The 17,267-nt window shown below is 41.6% G+C and overlaps 1 protein-coding gene across 50 annotated transcripts in view; it reads right to left on the bottom strand.

The window, feature by feature from the left end:
• The window catches only part of BNC2 (basonuclin zinc finger protein 2), a 448,897-nt gene that overhangs the window by 256,482 nt on the left and 175,148 nt on the right, over positions 1–17,267 (bottom strand). For 26 of the 50 annotated variants that reach the window (XM_084984833.1, XM_084984694.1, XM_084984850.1 and 23 more), the window contains one exon: positions 3,760–3,843. The exons of the other annotated variants lie outside the window; for them this stretch is intronic. Coding sequence is in view for 8 of the 26 variants with exons in the window: in XM_021063323.2 (XP_020918982.1) it covers positions 3,760–3,843 (84 nt within the window). In the remaining 18 variants the exon portion in view is untranslated. The remainder of the gene's footprint in view (positions 1–3,759; positions 3,844–17,267) is intronic. 50 annotated transcript variants of the gene reach the window in all.

The raw sequence follows: 17,267 nt of genomic DNA, 5'->3' as shown, positions 1-17,267 counted from the left end.
GTACTTTGGGCAGGAATCCTTGTGGTTTAGTCAATAAACAGAATCTGAATGAAAGACACCACAGTAACTAGACAGTAACGTTTTGAACAGTTCTTAACCTGAAGGGGGTTGGGGCAGGCGGCTGCAGTAGCGACCGTGGACACAGGTCCCCTCAGATGGCTCCCTCTACCTGTCACAGGACTGCGTTTAGCACAAGGTCAATATGATGTGCTTAACACGCTCTCAAAAAAGGAGTGAACTTTTTTTTGAGGGATGCTTGGAATGAATTTAGGGAAGGAACAGCTTCTTCTTGTCACTGTTGTTGTTTTCTGTTTAAATACTGTACCTATTTAATACGGTGGGAAGGGGAAACCTCAGCTTCTGGGCGGTCCCTACGGTTGATGACAATATAGAAAATGTGCTAGCTTCATTAGGAGTTCATAAAAATGACCGGCTTGGCCTCAGCAGGTTTATCATGTAATAAAAAGTTTTCAAGACAACCTGCGCAAATTAACTTCTCCAAAATCATAGGAATTTAAACCTATTCCTGGTGATCAACAGACTCGTGGGCAGCTCTGCCTCACATTTACATTGCATTTAACCAGCAGCCGCCGCCACCGACCGCGTCCCTGTGATTCTGTAAGTGAGTGCTGCGTTGTTTAATAACCTGGCAAATTCACAGTAGCTTGTCAAATTATTACAGGAACAGTGTCATCACTAAACAAGCCTGATCACGGTTAATTACAATGCAGACTAGAGAGCAGCCACAATTGTTCATTAATTACAGGAAGCACCTCATTTAAATTTTATGGAAATTTACACTTGCACCCCGGTATGTCTGGAAAAAAATAAGTGATCCTCCACACATTCATAGAAGAAAGGAGTCTGTGGTTTATGAAACATCACAGTAAATTGTGTCTAATCTGGTACTGAAATATTGGTTCATTATTTACTCTAATTTTCTAAGCACTTTAGTGGTGAAAAATACCAAGTCAAACCCCACATCTTGAATTCCCAACCTGGAAAGGAACTGTGTTAGGCTAACTGTAACAACTTAACACATGATGAGTACAGTTAGACTACAATAGTAACTTTTCTATGATTAAAAATAAAATATTTAGTAGCAATTAAGGAAGGTCTAAACTAAATTAACCATTTCCCATAAAATAATTATAAAGGAACACAATTTTTTGGTGACTCTACATTAGTTAACCTCCAGGGCTAAAGAAAGTACACAGTTTCACACATACTTTAAAAGTCATTGAAGAAAATCCAGATAGTCAGACAGTGAATCAAAGTCTAAAGTTCCACCTACTTTTCTAAATCACGCACATGAACACAAAAAAGACAGCAGCTGGGCTTGCCAAAAGTCAAGTCGGGCATAGACTTCAAGGATGACAGCCATTCAAAACCAAAGAAACATTCATGAAAGAATGTCAGGGATCTTGGAATTATTAAACAACGGAGTTGTTAAGTCACCTGAAATTTTATGGATAAAAAGAAAGGGTTAAAAGAAAGTAGGTAAGAATGGGAAGGGGCTGAGAACTCATGTTAGCTAAAATAAAAAAGTAAACCAGATATGGGTGGGGTGTGTCTAAATGAAAATCCTTTACAGGAAAGGATATCAACAAGCCATAGCTCCTAAATGAAAGTATACAAGAGGTTATTCTCAGAATCAAGAGGCCAAACAGCAAATCCTCTCGTGGTTATAATTCCTGGCCCTGGGGGAAAAGTCTCAGATCCAAGCGGGAAAAGTAAACAACTCTGGCAAGTCCTATGGTGAGTTCCCTGGAGTGCAGAGTTGGACTGAAAAATAAGAAATGGCTAGCTCCATCAGGGGAAAGAAAAAGGACTAGAATACATACACATGCTGTGGCAAGAATGAATGGACACCAAGCTAAAAGCTACTCCTGGAATTATTAGCTGGTGAAGATACCTTAAGTGTCAAGTTTATTATGAGTGACATAATATGAGTATGTACCAACTACTATTAAATATATGGAAGCCATACTTAGAACGGAAAAGGAAAAGAAGACAAATGGTTCAAGGGGGTCCCAGTCAATTCACCACTTCCCTGGAGTTGACTATCTTTTCAGGGATTCGACTTTTCCACTCAGTCCACCAAAATGCTGTCGCAAGATGAGGAACACAATAAAATAAGCACGTTCTTTTCTTTCCCAGGCCCCTGCTGAACTGTCTACTCCACAATCTATTTACCTACCTACAACCACAGTTGCACTTCAACTTGTAAATATACATTTTCTCCGTTGGTATGTCAAAATAACGTGCTCCATTGGTCTCTTTCAGTTTTATTTCATGCACCCACATCTGCAAAACCCATTGCTCTTTGTGCCATAACTTAACCTTCAAAAACAGATTATTTAACAGCCACCCATGACAGGCTGTTCCAGATGACATGTTTGAAGAACATGACTCATCCTACCCGAAGGGGTCAAGGATCAGACTACTCGTCACGAAAAGTCTTCAATCACTCTGCATATATGTGTCACACACAAGCTGTGAGCTTTCAGAAACTGGGGAATGCATGAGCATGTCTCATACATGTCGCACCTGCTTTTCTGTTGTATCACTGCCATACGCCACCCAGACAGTACCAGGTCTCAGGTGGTCTTCCCAAGGCCAAGAGCAGGTGTGCAGGAGATGGTAGCCCCTTCAGAGTATCATAAAAATGGAAACCTCCTCTGACCACTACGTCCACTGTCACGGCCACTGAGAAGTCAATTTTTAAAACTGTTCTCTTTTCTCGTGGGGGGTGGTCAAATCAGTTAAAAAAAAAAAAAAGAAGAAGAAGAAAAAGAAAAATTAACACCGTGCTCACTATTCCACAAGTTTTAAAATTTAGAAAATGATTACAAATAGAGGCCCTAAAGAAAGGATGAGTTTACTCATGCTTGGGGGTTCCTTCCACATTGAAACTTGGGCCTGCATCTTTACATCACTGGCACACACTCTCCTTAACTAGTAAAAGGCACCTAGAAGGGAAGAGAGGCCTTTGGCCAAGATGTCACATTTATATTTTTAATCTGCAATACACCACAATGCTTCTCATTTCTCAAAACCACACAATGAATTGAATTCCAATTCAACACTTTCATGAAAATTGTACTTTGGTAATAAACTGAGTATTACAACAAAGGACCTATCTCCCAATCCAGGAAGAAGGAAGAAACCTATCATTAAGTCCTGTTTTTCTGATGCTGTGCCCAGCTGAATGGCTCATTCTCCTCGGCTGGGAAACCATAACTCGGGAAGCATGATGTGCTCCCTGTGTGTCCCCAGCACCTAGCGCCATTCTTAGCATATGATGATCTCAAAGAGCTAAGATTTCCTGAGTGCCTGTTACATGCCAGGCCCTGTGCTAAGTGGTGGATATGCATTAGAACATTTAATCCTCATTATCACCTTGTGTGGGAAATCTCTGTTTCACAGATGAGAAGGCTAAAGTCCTGTTAGGTTGAGCGACTTGCCAAAGGTCTCGCAGCAAGGGTCAACCTAGGCAGCCCTTCAGAAACCAAGTTCTTACTCATGCAGGATATAGCAGGTCTTCATTTCTCAAATGAGTAAACAGATAATCTCCAGTTACAGACAACTTATCCTGAAAAGGACATTGTGTGCTGCACATCAGCTATACTGGCCACTCTTTAATACCTGTCTCAGCAGCTGTCTGTCTCCTGATGGCACTGGATGTGCCTGTATGGCCTTCTGAGAGCACTGTTTCTGTCACACCACCCCCACCTGATAGAACAGTAAGACTCCAACCTGGACTTCCAGCCTCTGGTCTGGCTCCTCCAGGTTTGGGCAGAAGTCTGCACCCAGCACTCTGCCGGCACATGCCACTGGAACCTGGGGGAATACGGCCGAGTTAGATGCTGGGTGTGGAGGCTGTCTGAGAACTACACACAAATACATTTGACCCAGGAAGAAGCAGGGACATCCCAAAGCCAGGTCTGAAAGAGGCCATGGGGGCATCACAGGTTGTTGACATTTAGCAGGGCAAAGATGTTGTAAATATCATACATTCAAGTTTATTAACTATCAGAAGGTAAATTCCAAGCAGAAAATAACCCACATAAATTTTATCACCCCCTTGTATCCATAGCATGTAGCACAAAGCAGGCATTTAATAAATAAATACATACAGGCTATAGACAGAAAGAGGAAGAGAAGAAGGAAGATCAAAAGGGAGGGAGGAAATCAAGGAAAAAGATAAAAAGGGAATTTCTCACTGAAGTGGGTGGCTCTTTTTTTTCTCTTTTAATTTTCTTAAGTGGGAATAAAGGAAACTGCATTCTATAATGCCTGGAGTTCCTTTGTACTCTTAAAATATCTGTTCAAATCTATTTTTTCTACTCCTAGCACAGGCTAACATGGACAGTATCAATATCTATTATTTACTTACTATATTTAAAGTACATTTGAGATTTATGTCTATTCTAACAATAAAAACAGAAAAGCTATTTTAGTGAAATTTTTTTGTACTTACAATTCTATAATGAAAGCCACTAAGATTCTCTATCAAAACTAAGTTACCTATTATAACTAGTCAACCTCATCTTGAAATAGTGCCTACACATTAGTCATTGGCTTTCTTCATTTTAAAATTTCTAAAATCAAGATAAAAGGATTTACATTACATCAAATTGTTTTCTGCTTTTTAAAATTTTGCTATAAATCACTACTCAATACTTCCAAACACATACCATGTTCATTAATCATACATCTACTGTATCAGAATCTCAACCCATCAATAGCTGCATCTTACCTGTGTCTTCTTCCCCCTCAAAGCCTTCCTTCAGTATTTTGCTTTATTTTTTTTTTAACTCCAATTGGTATCATCTGTGCCAATCAATTTTCTTTGTTCAGAGATCAGTTTTCAGCCAAGCATGCTGCCTTAGAAAGTATTTACTCCTTTCTTTGACCCACAAATCTGTTGACGTCTCCACATTTCAAATAGTTTTTAATAAACTCCACTTTGCAAGCTCACCAGTGAATATCAGAAACACATATATAAAACCAGTCAACTATTCAAATATTTTTAGCTCCAACTTTCCTACTCTTTTCAAGTCTCTTATTCTTTCTTCTTATTTCCATAAGGCAACATGAACAGAATTATTAGCTGTCTGGAGTTCCCATCGTGGTTCAGCGCTATCGAATCTGACTGGCATACATGAGGACTCAGGTTCAATCCCTGGCTTCACTCAGGGGGTTAAGGATCCAGCGTTGCCATGAGCTGTGGTGTAGGTCGCAGACATGGCTCAGACCTGGCATTGCTGTGGCTGTGGTGTAGGCCGGTGGCTACAGCTCTGATTCAACCCCTAGCCTGGGAACCTCCATTTGCCAGAGGTGTGGCCCTAAAAAGACAAAAAAAGAGAAGAGAGAGAGAGAGAGAATATTAGCTGTCTTTGAAATAAACCCCTCATTATCCACGAATTTCCTCAGCTGGATCCCAAGAAGGGAAGGAGGAAGATGTCACGTTTACTGAGCACCTGCAATGTGCCAGTCACCACGTGGAGACCATACACAGAGATTAACCCTTTTGTTCCTTTCAACAACCTTATGGGGTATGAGCATCTCCCTTTCACAAAAAAAAGGAGGGCTTAGAGGAAGTAAGTAACTAGCTCAGAGTCACAGGCTGGAAAGTTACAAAGCCCAAACTGAGAAAGGGTAGGAACATATTTCAAAGAAGTTAATGAAAAACATGTAAGAGTTCCATTTAGTGGCATCCATTTGAGAGGCATTTGCTGATGTCTCACAGGAAAGAAATTACAATGAAGACCATTAAAGGAAATGGAGAAGGTGTCACCAGAAATCAAGACCTACCACCTGCTCTTTGGTTGGTGACAAAGGAGGCAAGGTTAAAGGGGATTTATCCTCTAACTTGAGTGAGGAAGAAATAGGGCACAGAGAAGAGTGGAGACACAGCATTTGTGTTGTGTCACACTCAGAACAATGCTCACCCCACCCCAAGGCTGACATACAGAGGGGCACTAATGAGCTCTACAACAGTAACTCCCCAGAGGGTGCAAGAGAAGAATGGGAGGAGTTCTCGATGTGGCACAATGGAATCAGCAGTGTCTTAGGAGCATTTGGACGCAGGTTCCATCCCCAGCCTGGGAGAGTGGGTTAAGGATCCAATGTTGCTGCAGTATAACTTAGGTCACAACTGCAGCTCGGATCTGATCCCTGGCATGGAAACTCCATACACTTTAGGGCAGCCGAAAAGAGAGAGAGAAGAATTGGAAAAAATTACTCTTAGAATATTCCCTATCACAATGAACCCCTCAAAGCTTCCTATAAAATCTTAATAAAAGTGACTACTTAACGGATTACAGCAGATTCCATAAGCCAGAATGGGTATATTGCAAATGAAGTATACTCAGTACTTTATTTCATGTACACAAAACAATTCCCACTTACCTTAATATCATCTGATTGTGTCACAAAGACTCAGTTTCGAGTTCCTTTTTACCCTCACAGAAGGCATTTTATAAACACTCTCAAGAGGAGCGGAGAAAGTTAAACAACTACAATTACACTCAATTACAACCTCAAACACTTAGAAATACACAGTTTCTGAGAGAAAACAAAAAGGTCTGTGAAAAAGTTGGAAGGAAACTGTGCCAGGCTACTGGAATGTCTCAAAAGTCCAAATCACAAAAATGAACTAGGAGGAAAGTGAGCAGCACTCTCAATCTTAGAATCCTAGAATTTCTAAGCAGAAAAAATAGCCTTAGGATCTATGAAAAGGGACTTATTTTAAAGACAGGAAAATTGAGATTTGAAACCAAAACCCACAGAATTTCACTGAGGGGTCCACCATCCCACAACACCCCCCTGCCCCAACCACCACAATTAATGCCATTAATCATCAGACAGAGAAAAATTTTAAGGGAAAAAGAAGCTACATCCAATTCATCAAAAATCCCAAGTAAAATACAGAGGATATAAAAGCTGATAACCTATTTAGCTATAATTCGGCATACCTAGACAATTAGGCCTTTTGATTCAGAAGCCTGAGTAGTTAGCTAGCTAGCTGTAAGCCATCAGAAAAATGCCTGCAGAAGTAACAGACATAAATTGTCTGACTCCTTACCACTATTTTAAATTAAGACAGTAAAATATGAGGTGTACCTTTTGAGTTCAATGGAACTGAAAATTCAAACTGATCTAGGCAACTCCAATTTTATCCTCTTTTATTCATGCTAGTGTTTACTGTCCATTTCAATGGCATGCTTTTAAAGTTCCACAATGATGTTCACAAAATGTTCACAGTGATTTTTATCTCTGAAAACAAGTAGGACTAAGGGGACTTCATATTTTCTGGTTTTTTTTTTTTTTTTTGCATCTTTGTATATTTGGCTCTTGAAGTAATAAAAACATGGAAGTTAAAAAGAAAAGTAATCATCTGATGGGCTCATATTTCTGAACAGTACGCCACAGGTTTCATTATGGGATGGTAATTGTCTAGTACTCATCTAAATTTCATTCGGCTGGTGCTGTAACAGGAAGTAAGAGGCCTTGAAAGGGACCCTGTGGAATCCCCAGGGACCCTGGAGCTGAGTGCATGTCTACGCTCCTGTACATACCTCAAAGGAATCATGGTGTGGGGGAGAGCTATTTACAACTTACTTTGTGTATAATCAGCAGAAACAAAAAGATATGACAACAAGCATAAAAGGCCTCTGTCTCTCTCTCCTCTCAGGAGAATCAACAAGGGAGGGCCAGTGGGCATTCACTTCAGTGTCAAAAGGGCTTCCAGAAAACACATTTTCTGTGGGGCAGGGAGGAAATGTGGCAGGCTTCCTACACACACACACACACACACACACACACACACACGTGCGCGCGCATGCGCACGCGTTCTTTGTTTACTGAGGTCACCAAGACTGTGAGGGATCAGACTTCTGAAAAGAAGACGGAAAAAGCTCCACATTGTAAATGGGAGCTATGGTTCAAAATAGCTGAGGCTGAAGTGGTGTGGAAGGCGGGTGTAAGTAGAGGGGCAAAGGAAGAAAGAGGCACAGAAATGATAACTTGAGAAAAGAGAGATGTGTTACCTAGAAAAGGGCTTATAGAGTCTGTGATGCTTCTTGCAAAGCCAGGGCCCATTTGAACTTTAATTTCAGTTTGAAACATCAAACACTCAGGTAGGCATTTGCCTGATAGGCACGATAAAAAGTCAGAACCTAAATAAACTAACTTCCATGCCGGCTCAAGTCTCTTTGGTGAAGCTGGCCACACGCCCAGAGCAGTTCTGAAGTGCATGTGTTTTGGTGGCTTCAGTCTAGCAGTGAAGGAATGAGGTAAAGGATCTGAACTCAAGGAGAAGCTGAAAAGAAGAGAGAGAGGCGTTCCCACCATGGCACAGTGGGTTAAGAATCAGACTGCAGCGGCTCAGGTTGCTGCAGAAACGAGGGTCCTATCCCAGGCCTGGCACAGCGGGTTAAAGGACCCGGTATTGCTGCTGGTGCCCCTCCCTGGCTCAGGAACTTCCATATGCTGTGGGTGTGGCCACCAAATTTTTTAAAAAAGAAGTGAGAGACAGGATTGGTCTTAAAAAAAAAAAAAAATCAGAGAGAAGGTGAGAGACAACCCAAAACGAGCCCATCAGCAGATTCAGGGACATGACTGGGTACAAGCTCTGCTACATTCTAAGCCAAAGAAAAGCAGTAACAGAACTTCAGCCTCATTTCAGTGGTCAGACGATGCCAAAAAAGCAAGAGAAAAAATTACTCAAATAACACAAAGACTTCAGAAAGATCATCCAGTGAAATGAATCTTACAATAAGCCAGCCAGGGGCGCTTATGAGAAAGAGGAGATCAAGAAGTGAACTAATTACCATAAAGGTTGAGATGTAAGGGAAGAGCAGTGTTGCAAGTAAGTGAGTAGAAAAGCACTGAAAAAGCAGATGCGCCAAGTTGCTGGAGGTGCAGGTAATTTCTGTCTTCACTTTTCAGGGTACAACTTAAATGGAAGACAACAGTCCAGGCCTAAGCCTTCCTAACCATGAACCCAAGGCAAAGACTCAGAGGGATATGTATAGAGAGAACCGAAAGCTAACAATAAAAATACCACTTCGGGATCAGTAGGGAGCTGATGCATCAAAACAGTACTTATCAGCCGCAAACATAGAATAACCGGAAATATGCTCGTTCTTATAGAGGTCTTAGAGGAGCCAGGGTGTTGTTTTATTTATTTATTTTTATTTTTTAAATTTTTTTTGTCTTTTTAGGGCTGCACCCGAGGCACCTGGAGGTTCCCAGGCTAAGGGTCAAATCGGAGCTACAGCTGCCGGCCTACACCAGAGCCACTGTAATGCCGGATCTGAGCCAAGACTGCAACCTACATACACCACAGCTCATGGCAAAGCCAGATCCTTAACCTACTGAGTGATGCCAGGAATCGAACTCAACAGGTCATGGTTCCTACTCGGATTCATTTCCGCTGCACCACCACAGGAAGTCCTGTTGTTGTTTTGGGGGTTTTTTGGTTTTGGCCTCACAGAGGAATATGGAGTTCCTGGGCCAAGAATCAGATCCAAGCCACTGTTGCAACCTAAGCTGCAGCTGTGGCAATGCCAGATCCTTAACCCACTGTGCCGGGCAGGGGATGGAACCTGCATCCCTGCTCTGCCAAGATGATGCCAATCCCGTTGGGCCATAGTGGGACCGCCATGGTATTGGTTTTTGTTTTTCAAGACAGTAGGAAGGTGAGAAGGATGGGAGAGATGCAACAGAACTGAGTAGGACAGAGGGCAGTCCCCTCTGAGTCAACCCAGATCAACGCATCACAGGATCAGGGTGAGAGAAGAGAGAAGAAGAAAGGGTTAAGGATGTAATTCGGCTACTCAACAGGTTGACAGACACAGAAGAAGGCAGGAGGTGGGGATGAAGGTGGGGTGGAGTGGGGTGGGGAGGGCACGGTGTCATAAGCTGCCTAAGTGAGGTTCAGTCTCTTTCTGCCTCGGGAGCTGGTCCTCTTGGGTGAGCTAGGCCCCTGGGCTCTCTGACAGGAGCAGCCGCTGCAGGTACAATTACAGGCTATTTCCACAGCCACAAACAACAATAAAAATACCTTGTTCTTAAACTATGAAATGTTGGATAAAAGGTAAAAATCTCTCTTCCCTGGTGACACCCTGAGGAGCCTGATGGACCATGAATAATGCTAAAATTACACAAAATCTTTCTTCCAGAGCCTCCAAGAGCTTCACACATAATATTTATTAATTCCTCCATGAGACAAGTAAGGGCTGGGAAGGAAATTTCCACTGCGCTCTTTTTATTCCTAAACAAGAAAACTGAGGCTTATCACTATATTCTCCCCTCCACATTTGACAAGTTGAATGGAACTGAAATTAAGACAAAGTTATCTGAACTACCACGCTAGTGTTTTACTAGAAAAGCCTGCTACTATGTGACAGATTTAACCCATTCTCCATTTCTTGTACTACATGGGGTTTTGCACCAAAGAAAATGATGATGAAGTTTATTTGCACCTATGCCATGGGTGGACTTTACACTCAAGAGAGAAAAGTACAGAACTAGATTATTTTCGACTGGTTTACAATCGGTCTTGTCATTCGGTATTCTAGAAACTGAATACCCCAGGTTGTTGCTCATGGGCATATACATCGCCAAGTCTGATGACTGACATCCAGTGAAATTTTGAATTTATATATGTGTAAGTATGTGCCCAGGTAAACTTTCTTTCTGCCCTCAAGGCTCAACTCCAACTATCCTAAAGGCAGGTAAATATGCAATGAGTACTGGCTTTAGAGTTAAAGCTGGATTTTAATCCTGGCTTTAGTACCTTGTGAAGCTGGGTCAGTTAGTTACCAATTCAGAGCTTTGTTTTTTTCCTTCCCCTTTGTTTTGTTTTGCATTTTTAGGGCCACATCCATGACATATGGAGGTTCCCAGGCTAGCAGCTGAATGGGAACTACAGCTGCTGGCTTACGCCACCACCAGCGCAACATAGGATCTGAGCTGCGTCTGTCACCTACACCACAGCTCACGGCAATGCCAGATCCGTAACCCACTGAGCAGGGCCAAGGATTGAACCTGCGTCCTCATGGATGCAAGTCAGATATACTTCCGCTGAGCAACGAGGGGAACTCCCAGAGCTTTGTTTTTCACAGTCATATAACAGAAGTAATTATATTTACTGGGTAGGGTTCGCAAGGGTGCAGGAGATGACACAGAAAAAGCCCCTAAGCATGCTGTAAGTACACAGTATAGGTAAAGGTCCTTCCCCCTTCTGTACCCCATTCCCATCAGGGTTGAGAAATTTGAGATGGTAAAGGAAGGAATTTGGGGGATAGAAGCAAACCTTAAGTGTCAAAGGAATAACACAGACAATTAGGGAACTAAAAATTATACTTATTCAATTAGTCTCAATTAGGGGCCAGCTCCATCAACTTGTAGAAGGCTTCCTAGAAGGCTGTGTTGAGGAAGAGTAGCTCTGTCTAGGCTCTGGGAGACTGACCACTGAAGTCTTCACTGGGAGAAGACATGAGATGGGACACATTCCACTCTCTGACACTCCTGCCCCATCCAAGGCCTTCAAGATGAAAACAGGGCAATTTTCTGAGTTCTCTTTCATGCTACTAGCTTGATCTAGGAATCAAAAATAGAGTTTCCAAAATACACTATATATATAAAATACACTACTATATATAAAAAAAAAATAACAAGGACCTACTGTATTGCACAAGGAACTATATTCAGTACCTTGTAATAACCTGTAATGCAAAAGAATATGAAAAAGAGTGTGTGTATAGAACTTAATCACTTTGCTCTTCACCTGAAACACTGCAAATTAACTATACGTCAATTAAAAAATAAAAACAAAAAAATAAGGAATTTCCAGGGAACTCAGGTGAATAAAGTCCAAAGAAAACCCCCCCCCCCTTTTCTTTGTGCTGCCTTGTGGCATATGGAATTCCCGGGCAGGGATCAGATCTAAGCCACAATTGCAACCTATGTCACAGCTGCAGCAACGCTGGATCCTTAGGCCACTGTGCCCAGCCAGGGTTTGAATGAGCATCGCAGCACTCCCAAGACACTGCTGATCCTCTTGTGCCACAGTGAAACTGCAACCCTACCCTTTTGAAAAAAGAAAACCTGAAACAAAACAGCAAACAGACAGCCAACCAACAATCTATGTCTATGTCAGTGGTTCAAGGTGTACTCTCAGCCAAGGAACATTATCATCTGCTGGGCGCTAGTTTGAAAGGCATTTGCAGCACCTCCTAAGACCAAGCGTGACAGACCCCCTGCAGGGTGGAGCCCAGTCGGGAGTTTTTATAAGCCCTCCAGGTGATGCAGATGAGCATTAAAGTTTGTGAACCACTGGCCTAAATTTGAAAAGCAGAAAAAGAACCAGTAAGGCAAAAACTCTCTATATAACTTAGTTTTAGAAGAGATAAGCCTTAAAAAACAAACAGATAAACAAACAGAAAACCCTAGGGAAGAAGGAAGAAGCATACACCAGGGCATAAGATCCAGGAACCCCCAAATTTCGTTCCATGAAAGAGAGACAGGAGGTCAGGAAAGACTTCCTGTGAGAGAAAGCACAGAGATCTGGCCACTTCAGGAGCAGTGGTTTGGGCAACTCCACGGATGCCGCAAACATCTTAAATAATCTGGGACAGACATCAGCTTTAGCTTTTAAACTAAAAAGCACTTTATTTATATTTTTTGCTTTTTAGGGCCCTACTTGCAGCATATGGAAGTTACCAGGCCAGAGCTACAGCTGAGGCCTACACCATAGCCACAGCAACTCAGGATCTGCGCCGCATCTTCGACGTACACCATAGCTCACGGCAACACCGGATCCTTAACCCACTGAGTGAGGCCAGGCACTGAACCCATGTCCTCATGGATACTAGTGGGATTTGTTTCCGCTGAACCACGATGGGAACTCCCAGTAAAAAGCACTTCAAAATGACCATGTCACCTTGGCCTCCGTTGGTGGGTTTGCTCCATTCTGCTTCTTTCCCTGGTTTGTTCACAGTGATCAAGAATGAGGATGTATCTAACACTCTCTAAGGAGAGGAAAGAGATGATTTTCAAGTAATCATCCCCCCAAATTTTTTTTGAGGGAGTGGCAGTTTTTTAGAAAGGCGTTCAATTCATAAAAAAAAGGTGTATTTCACTTGATCTTACTCTTTCAGAGGCAGAAAATGGGACAAATCAATAGGGTTTGTTGTTTCTCTCCCTAAACTGCACAACAGTGAAGGGAAAGGGTGATTGAAAAAGGTCTCTGTGAGAAAGCAGAAAAGGGAGTGTGAAGCATGAAACATGACAGAAGAATATATCTTAGGCTGGACAGAGAGAGAAAAATATCAGTCCCTCAAAACTGAACACCTCATGTCACCCACTAAACCACCTGCATAAAACCTCATGTGGGGGAAAAAGTTTTAAGTTGCTATACACGGTTGAAGAGAGAAAATCTAGTGCGCACTTAAACTAGGTTTAAGGCACAGTGATTGTAGGGAGATTCTGAATCCTCTGACTAGCCTCTTGCCCCATTTGATGTGGTTAAGACTTATTCCAAAGAGGCTGAAGTCAGGCCACAAATCTTACCAAAAGGCCTGAGACATTCCAGGTACTGTAAACAGGAGAGGAGGGCTTCACCACACCGCCCAAGCCCATAGTACCGCATATGCTCAAGATCAATGAAGCAACATGCTTCACTCTTGGCATGCAAAGCCTGAACACAGGTAATGTCAGGAGAAGAAAGGAAATGGAAAGGCAGATTCACTCCTGCTGTTCCCCACAGGACAAAATTTCCCAACTCAAACCTAAGTCATACTGGGCACTGCACAACTCCCCCTCCAGACTAAAAAGAGAAAATGTACAAAAGCATAAAGGTCATCTCTACGGAAGACTCACCCTCCCCCTACCCACCCCACCCCCTGACCACCCCTCAATCAACTGGGGTGAGGTCCAGGGAAGACGAAAGCTGCATGGGGTAACGCTGTGCCTGTACCGGACACGTAAAAAGTAAAACGAAGCCTCTTCCACCATTGGCATCTCTTTGTTACTGAGGGTCCCAGGAAGTGGTGAGAAGATAAAGTAAAGGGGGTTTCCTTGTATTTTCCTTGGGAATTTTAAAAAATAAGGAAGTTTTTTATTTTTTATTTTATTATTTTTTTAATGACAATGGTCATAAATAGCATTTATTTTAGCTTTAAATATTTCACATGTAATTATTTAATATTTGATTCTCCCAAAGTTTTTTTTTCATTTTTTTATTACTCAAATGAATTTATCACATCTGTAGTTGTATAATGATCATAACAATCTGATTTCACAGGATTTCCATCCCACAGCCCAAGCACAACCCCCCAGCCCCCAAACTGTCTCCTCCAGAGACCATAAGTTTTTCAATGTCTGTGAGTCAGCATCTCTTCTGCAAAGAAGTTCAGTCTGTCCTTTTTTCAGATTCCACATGTCAGTGAAAGCATTTGATGTTGGTGTCTCATTGCATGGCTGACCTCACTTAGCATGATAGTTTCTAGGTCCATCCATGTTGCTAAAAATGCTGGTATTTTGTTCTTTTTGATGGCTGGGTAATACTCCATTGTGTATATGGACCACTTTTTCTTGATCCACTCCTCTGCCGATGGACATTTAGGTTGTTTCCATGTCTTGGCTATTGTAAATAGTGCTGCAATGAACGTCAGAGTACATGTGTCTTTGCGAGTCGTGGTTTTCTCTGGATAGATGCCCAGGAGCGGGATTGCTGGATCAAATGGTAGTTCTATGTTTAGTTTTCTGAGGAATCTCCATACTGCTTTCCACAGTGGTTGCACCAATTTACAATCCCATCAACAGTGTACTAGGATTCCTTTATCTCCACACCCTCTCCAGCACTTATTGTTTGTAGACTTTCGGATGATGGCCATTCTGGCTGGTGTAAGGTGGTACCTCAGAGTGGTTTTGATTTTCATTTCTCTAATAATAAGTGACGCTGAACATCTTTTCATGTGTTTCTCGGCCATCTGTATGTCTTCTTTAGAGAATTGTCTGTTTAGATCTTCTGCTCATTTTTTGATGGGGTTGTTTGTTTTTTTGGTATGGAGCTGCAGAAGGTGTTTATAAATTTTGGAGATTAATCCCTTGTCAGTCGATTCATTTGCAAAGATTTTCTCCCATTCTGTGGGTTTTCTTTTTGTGTTGTTTAGGGTTTCCTTTGCTGTGCAGAAACTTTGAAGTTTGAGTAGGTCCCATTTGTTTATTTTTCTTTTTATTGTCAATACTCTAAGAGGTGGATCTGAGAAGATGTTGCTGTCGTTTATGTCAGAGAGTATTTGGCCTATGTTTTCCTCTAGGAGTTTGATAGTGTCTCGTCTTATATCTAGGTCTTTAATCCATTTGGAGTTTATTTTTGTGTATGATGTTAGGGAGTATTCTAATTTCATTCTTTTCCATGTGGCTGTCCAGTTTTCCCAGCACCACTTATTGAACAAGCTGTCCTTTATCCATTACAAGGATGTCCGCTCTCGCCACTACTCTTCAACATAGTTCTGGAAGTCCTAGCCACAGCAATCAGAGAAGTAAAAGAAATAAAAGGAATCCAAATTGGAAAGGAAGAAGTAAAACTATCGCTATTTGCAGATGACATGATACTATACCTAGAGAATACTAAAGACTCTACCAGAAAACTGTTAGAGCTTATCCACGAATTTGGCAAAGTTTCAGGATACAAAATCAATACACAGAAATTGATAGTGTTTCTATATACTAACAATGAAAAAGCAGAAAAAGAAATTAGGGAAGCAATCCCGTTTACCATCACATCCAAAAGAATAAAATACCTAGGAGTAAATCTACCTAAAGAAACAAAAGACCTGTACTCTGAAAACTACAAGCCACTGATGAAAGAAATCAAAGATGACACAAATAGATGGAAAGACATACCATGCTCATGGATTGGAAGAGTTAATATTATCAAAATGACTATACTACCAAAGGCAATCTACAGATTCAATGCAATCCCTATCAAATTACCAAGGATATTTTTCACAGAACTTGAACAAAATATTTTAAAGTTTGTTTGGAAGTAGAAAAGACCCAGAATAGCCTAAGACATCCTGAAAAAAGAAAAATGGAGCTGGAGGAATCAGGCTCCAGGACTTCAGACTATACTACAAAGCAACAGTCGTCAAAACAGCATGGTACTGGCACAAAGGCAGACATATAGATCAGTGGAACAGGATAGAAAGCCCAGAATTAAACCCATGCACTTATAGCCAACTAATCTATGACAAAGGAAGTAAGACTATACAATGGAGAAAGGACAGCTTGTTCAATGAGGAAGTTTTTTAAACTGAACATACTTTACTCTTGAAATCTAGTGGCTTCAGAATCCAAAAGAAGAGGATGTTTTATAAATGATGAAAAACATGGCTATTTTGTTGTTGTTGGTCTTTTTAGGGGCGCACCCACAGCATATGGAGCTTCCCAGGCTAGGAGTCAAATCAGAGCTACAGCTGCTGGCCTACACCACAGCAACACCAGATCCTTAACCCACTGAGCAAGACCAGGGATTGAGTCTGCGTCCTCATGGATGCCAGTCAGATTTGTTTCCACTGAGCCATGACGGGAACTCCTCATTTTGTATGTTTTTGGGGTAAGTACCCTCAGATGAAGATAGAGCTATTTATGTCAAAGACATACCTAATGATAAGAGATGCTATAAAGTACCATTTTCTCTCTACATGCCTTTCGTTTAGTGACATGATGGTTTCATCTGCCACCTGCATGAGAACAGTGCTCATGCTCCCCAATACCTATGCCTTTTCTCTCCTTTGAATTTTAGTCCCATACTTTCAAGCTCCCACTATCAACATCCTAGGGTCCAGTTAACACCTCAGACCAAACAAGCAAAGAATATTGGATGGTTCACTGCTATCCTTTCTTTACTACAGCTCTAACCTGACTTGGCCTTTCTTTTTTTTTTTTTTTTTTTTTTTGGAATGTTATAGCCATAATTCCATTAACAAAGACTCAGAACCACAGATCATGATTAAAAGCCTTCTCCTTATGACCCAAACCCAGAAAATTCTGAAAGTCTGTCCATTTTGCCCTTCTAATCCCCTTGGCTGTCCTCCCACACACCTTCCAGATCATTTCTCTCCTTTAGGTCATTTCTAACAACAGCATGCTCAGACCTTTGCCATAACCCTTTGGTGACGGATAATCCCAGATTTATCATTTCACAGTCATCAACCAGGGCCATATACTACCTCTTCAACTGT

This window comes from Sus scrofa, chromosome 1 (genome assembly GCF_054392235.1).
Source record: "Sus scrofa isolate SSC_HxYL_T2T_F1_AM1 chromosome 1, Sscrofa_HxYL_maternal_Yorkshire_Landrace_v2.0, whole genome shotgun sequence".
Lineage (NCBI taxonomy): Eukaryota > Metazoa > Chordata > Mammalia > Artiodactyla > Suidae > Sus > Sus scrofa.
The sequence above is the reverse complement of the archived record's forward strand: the minus strand, read 5'-3'. Positions and strand labels throughout refer to the sequence as shown.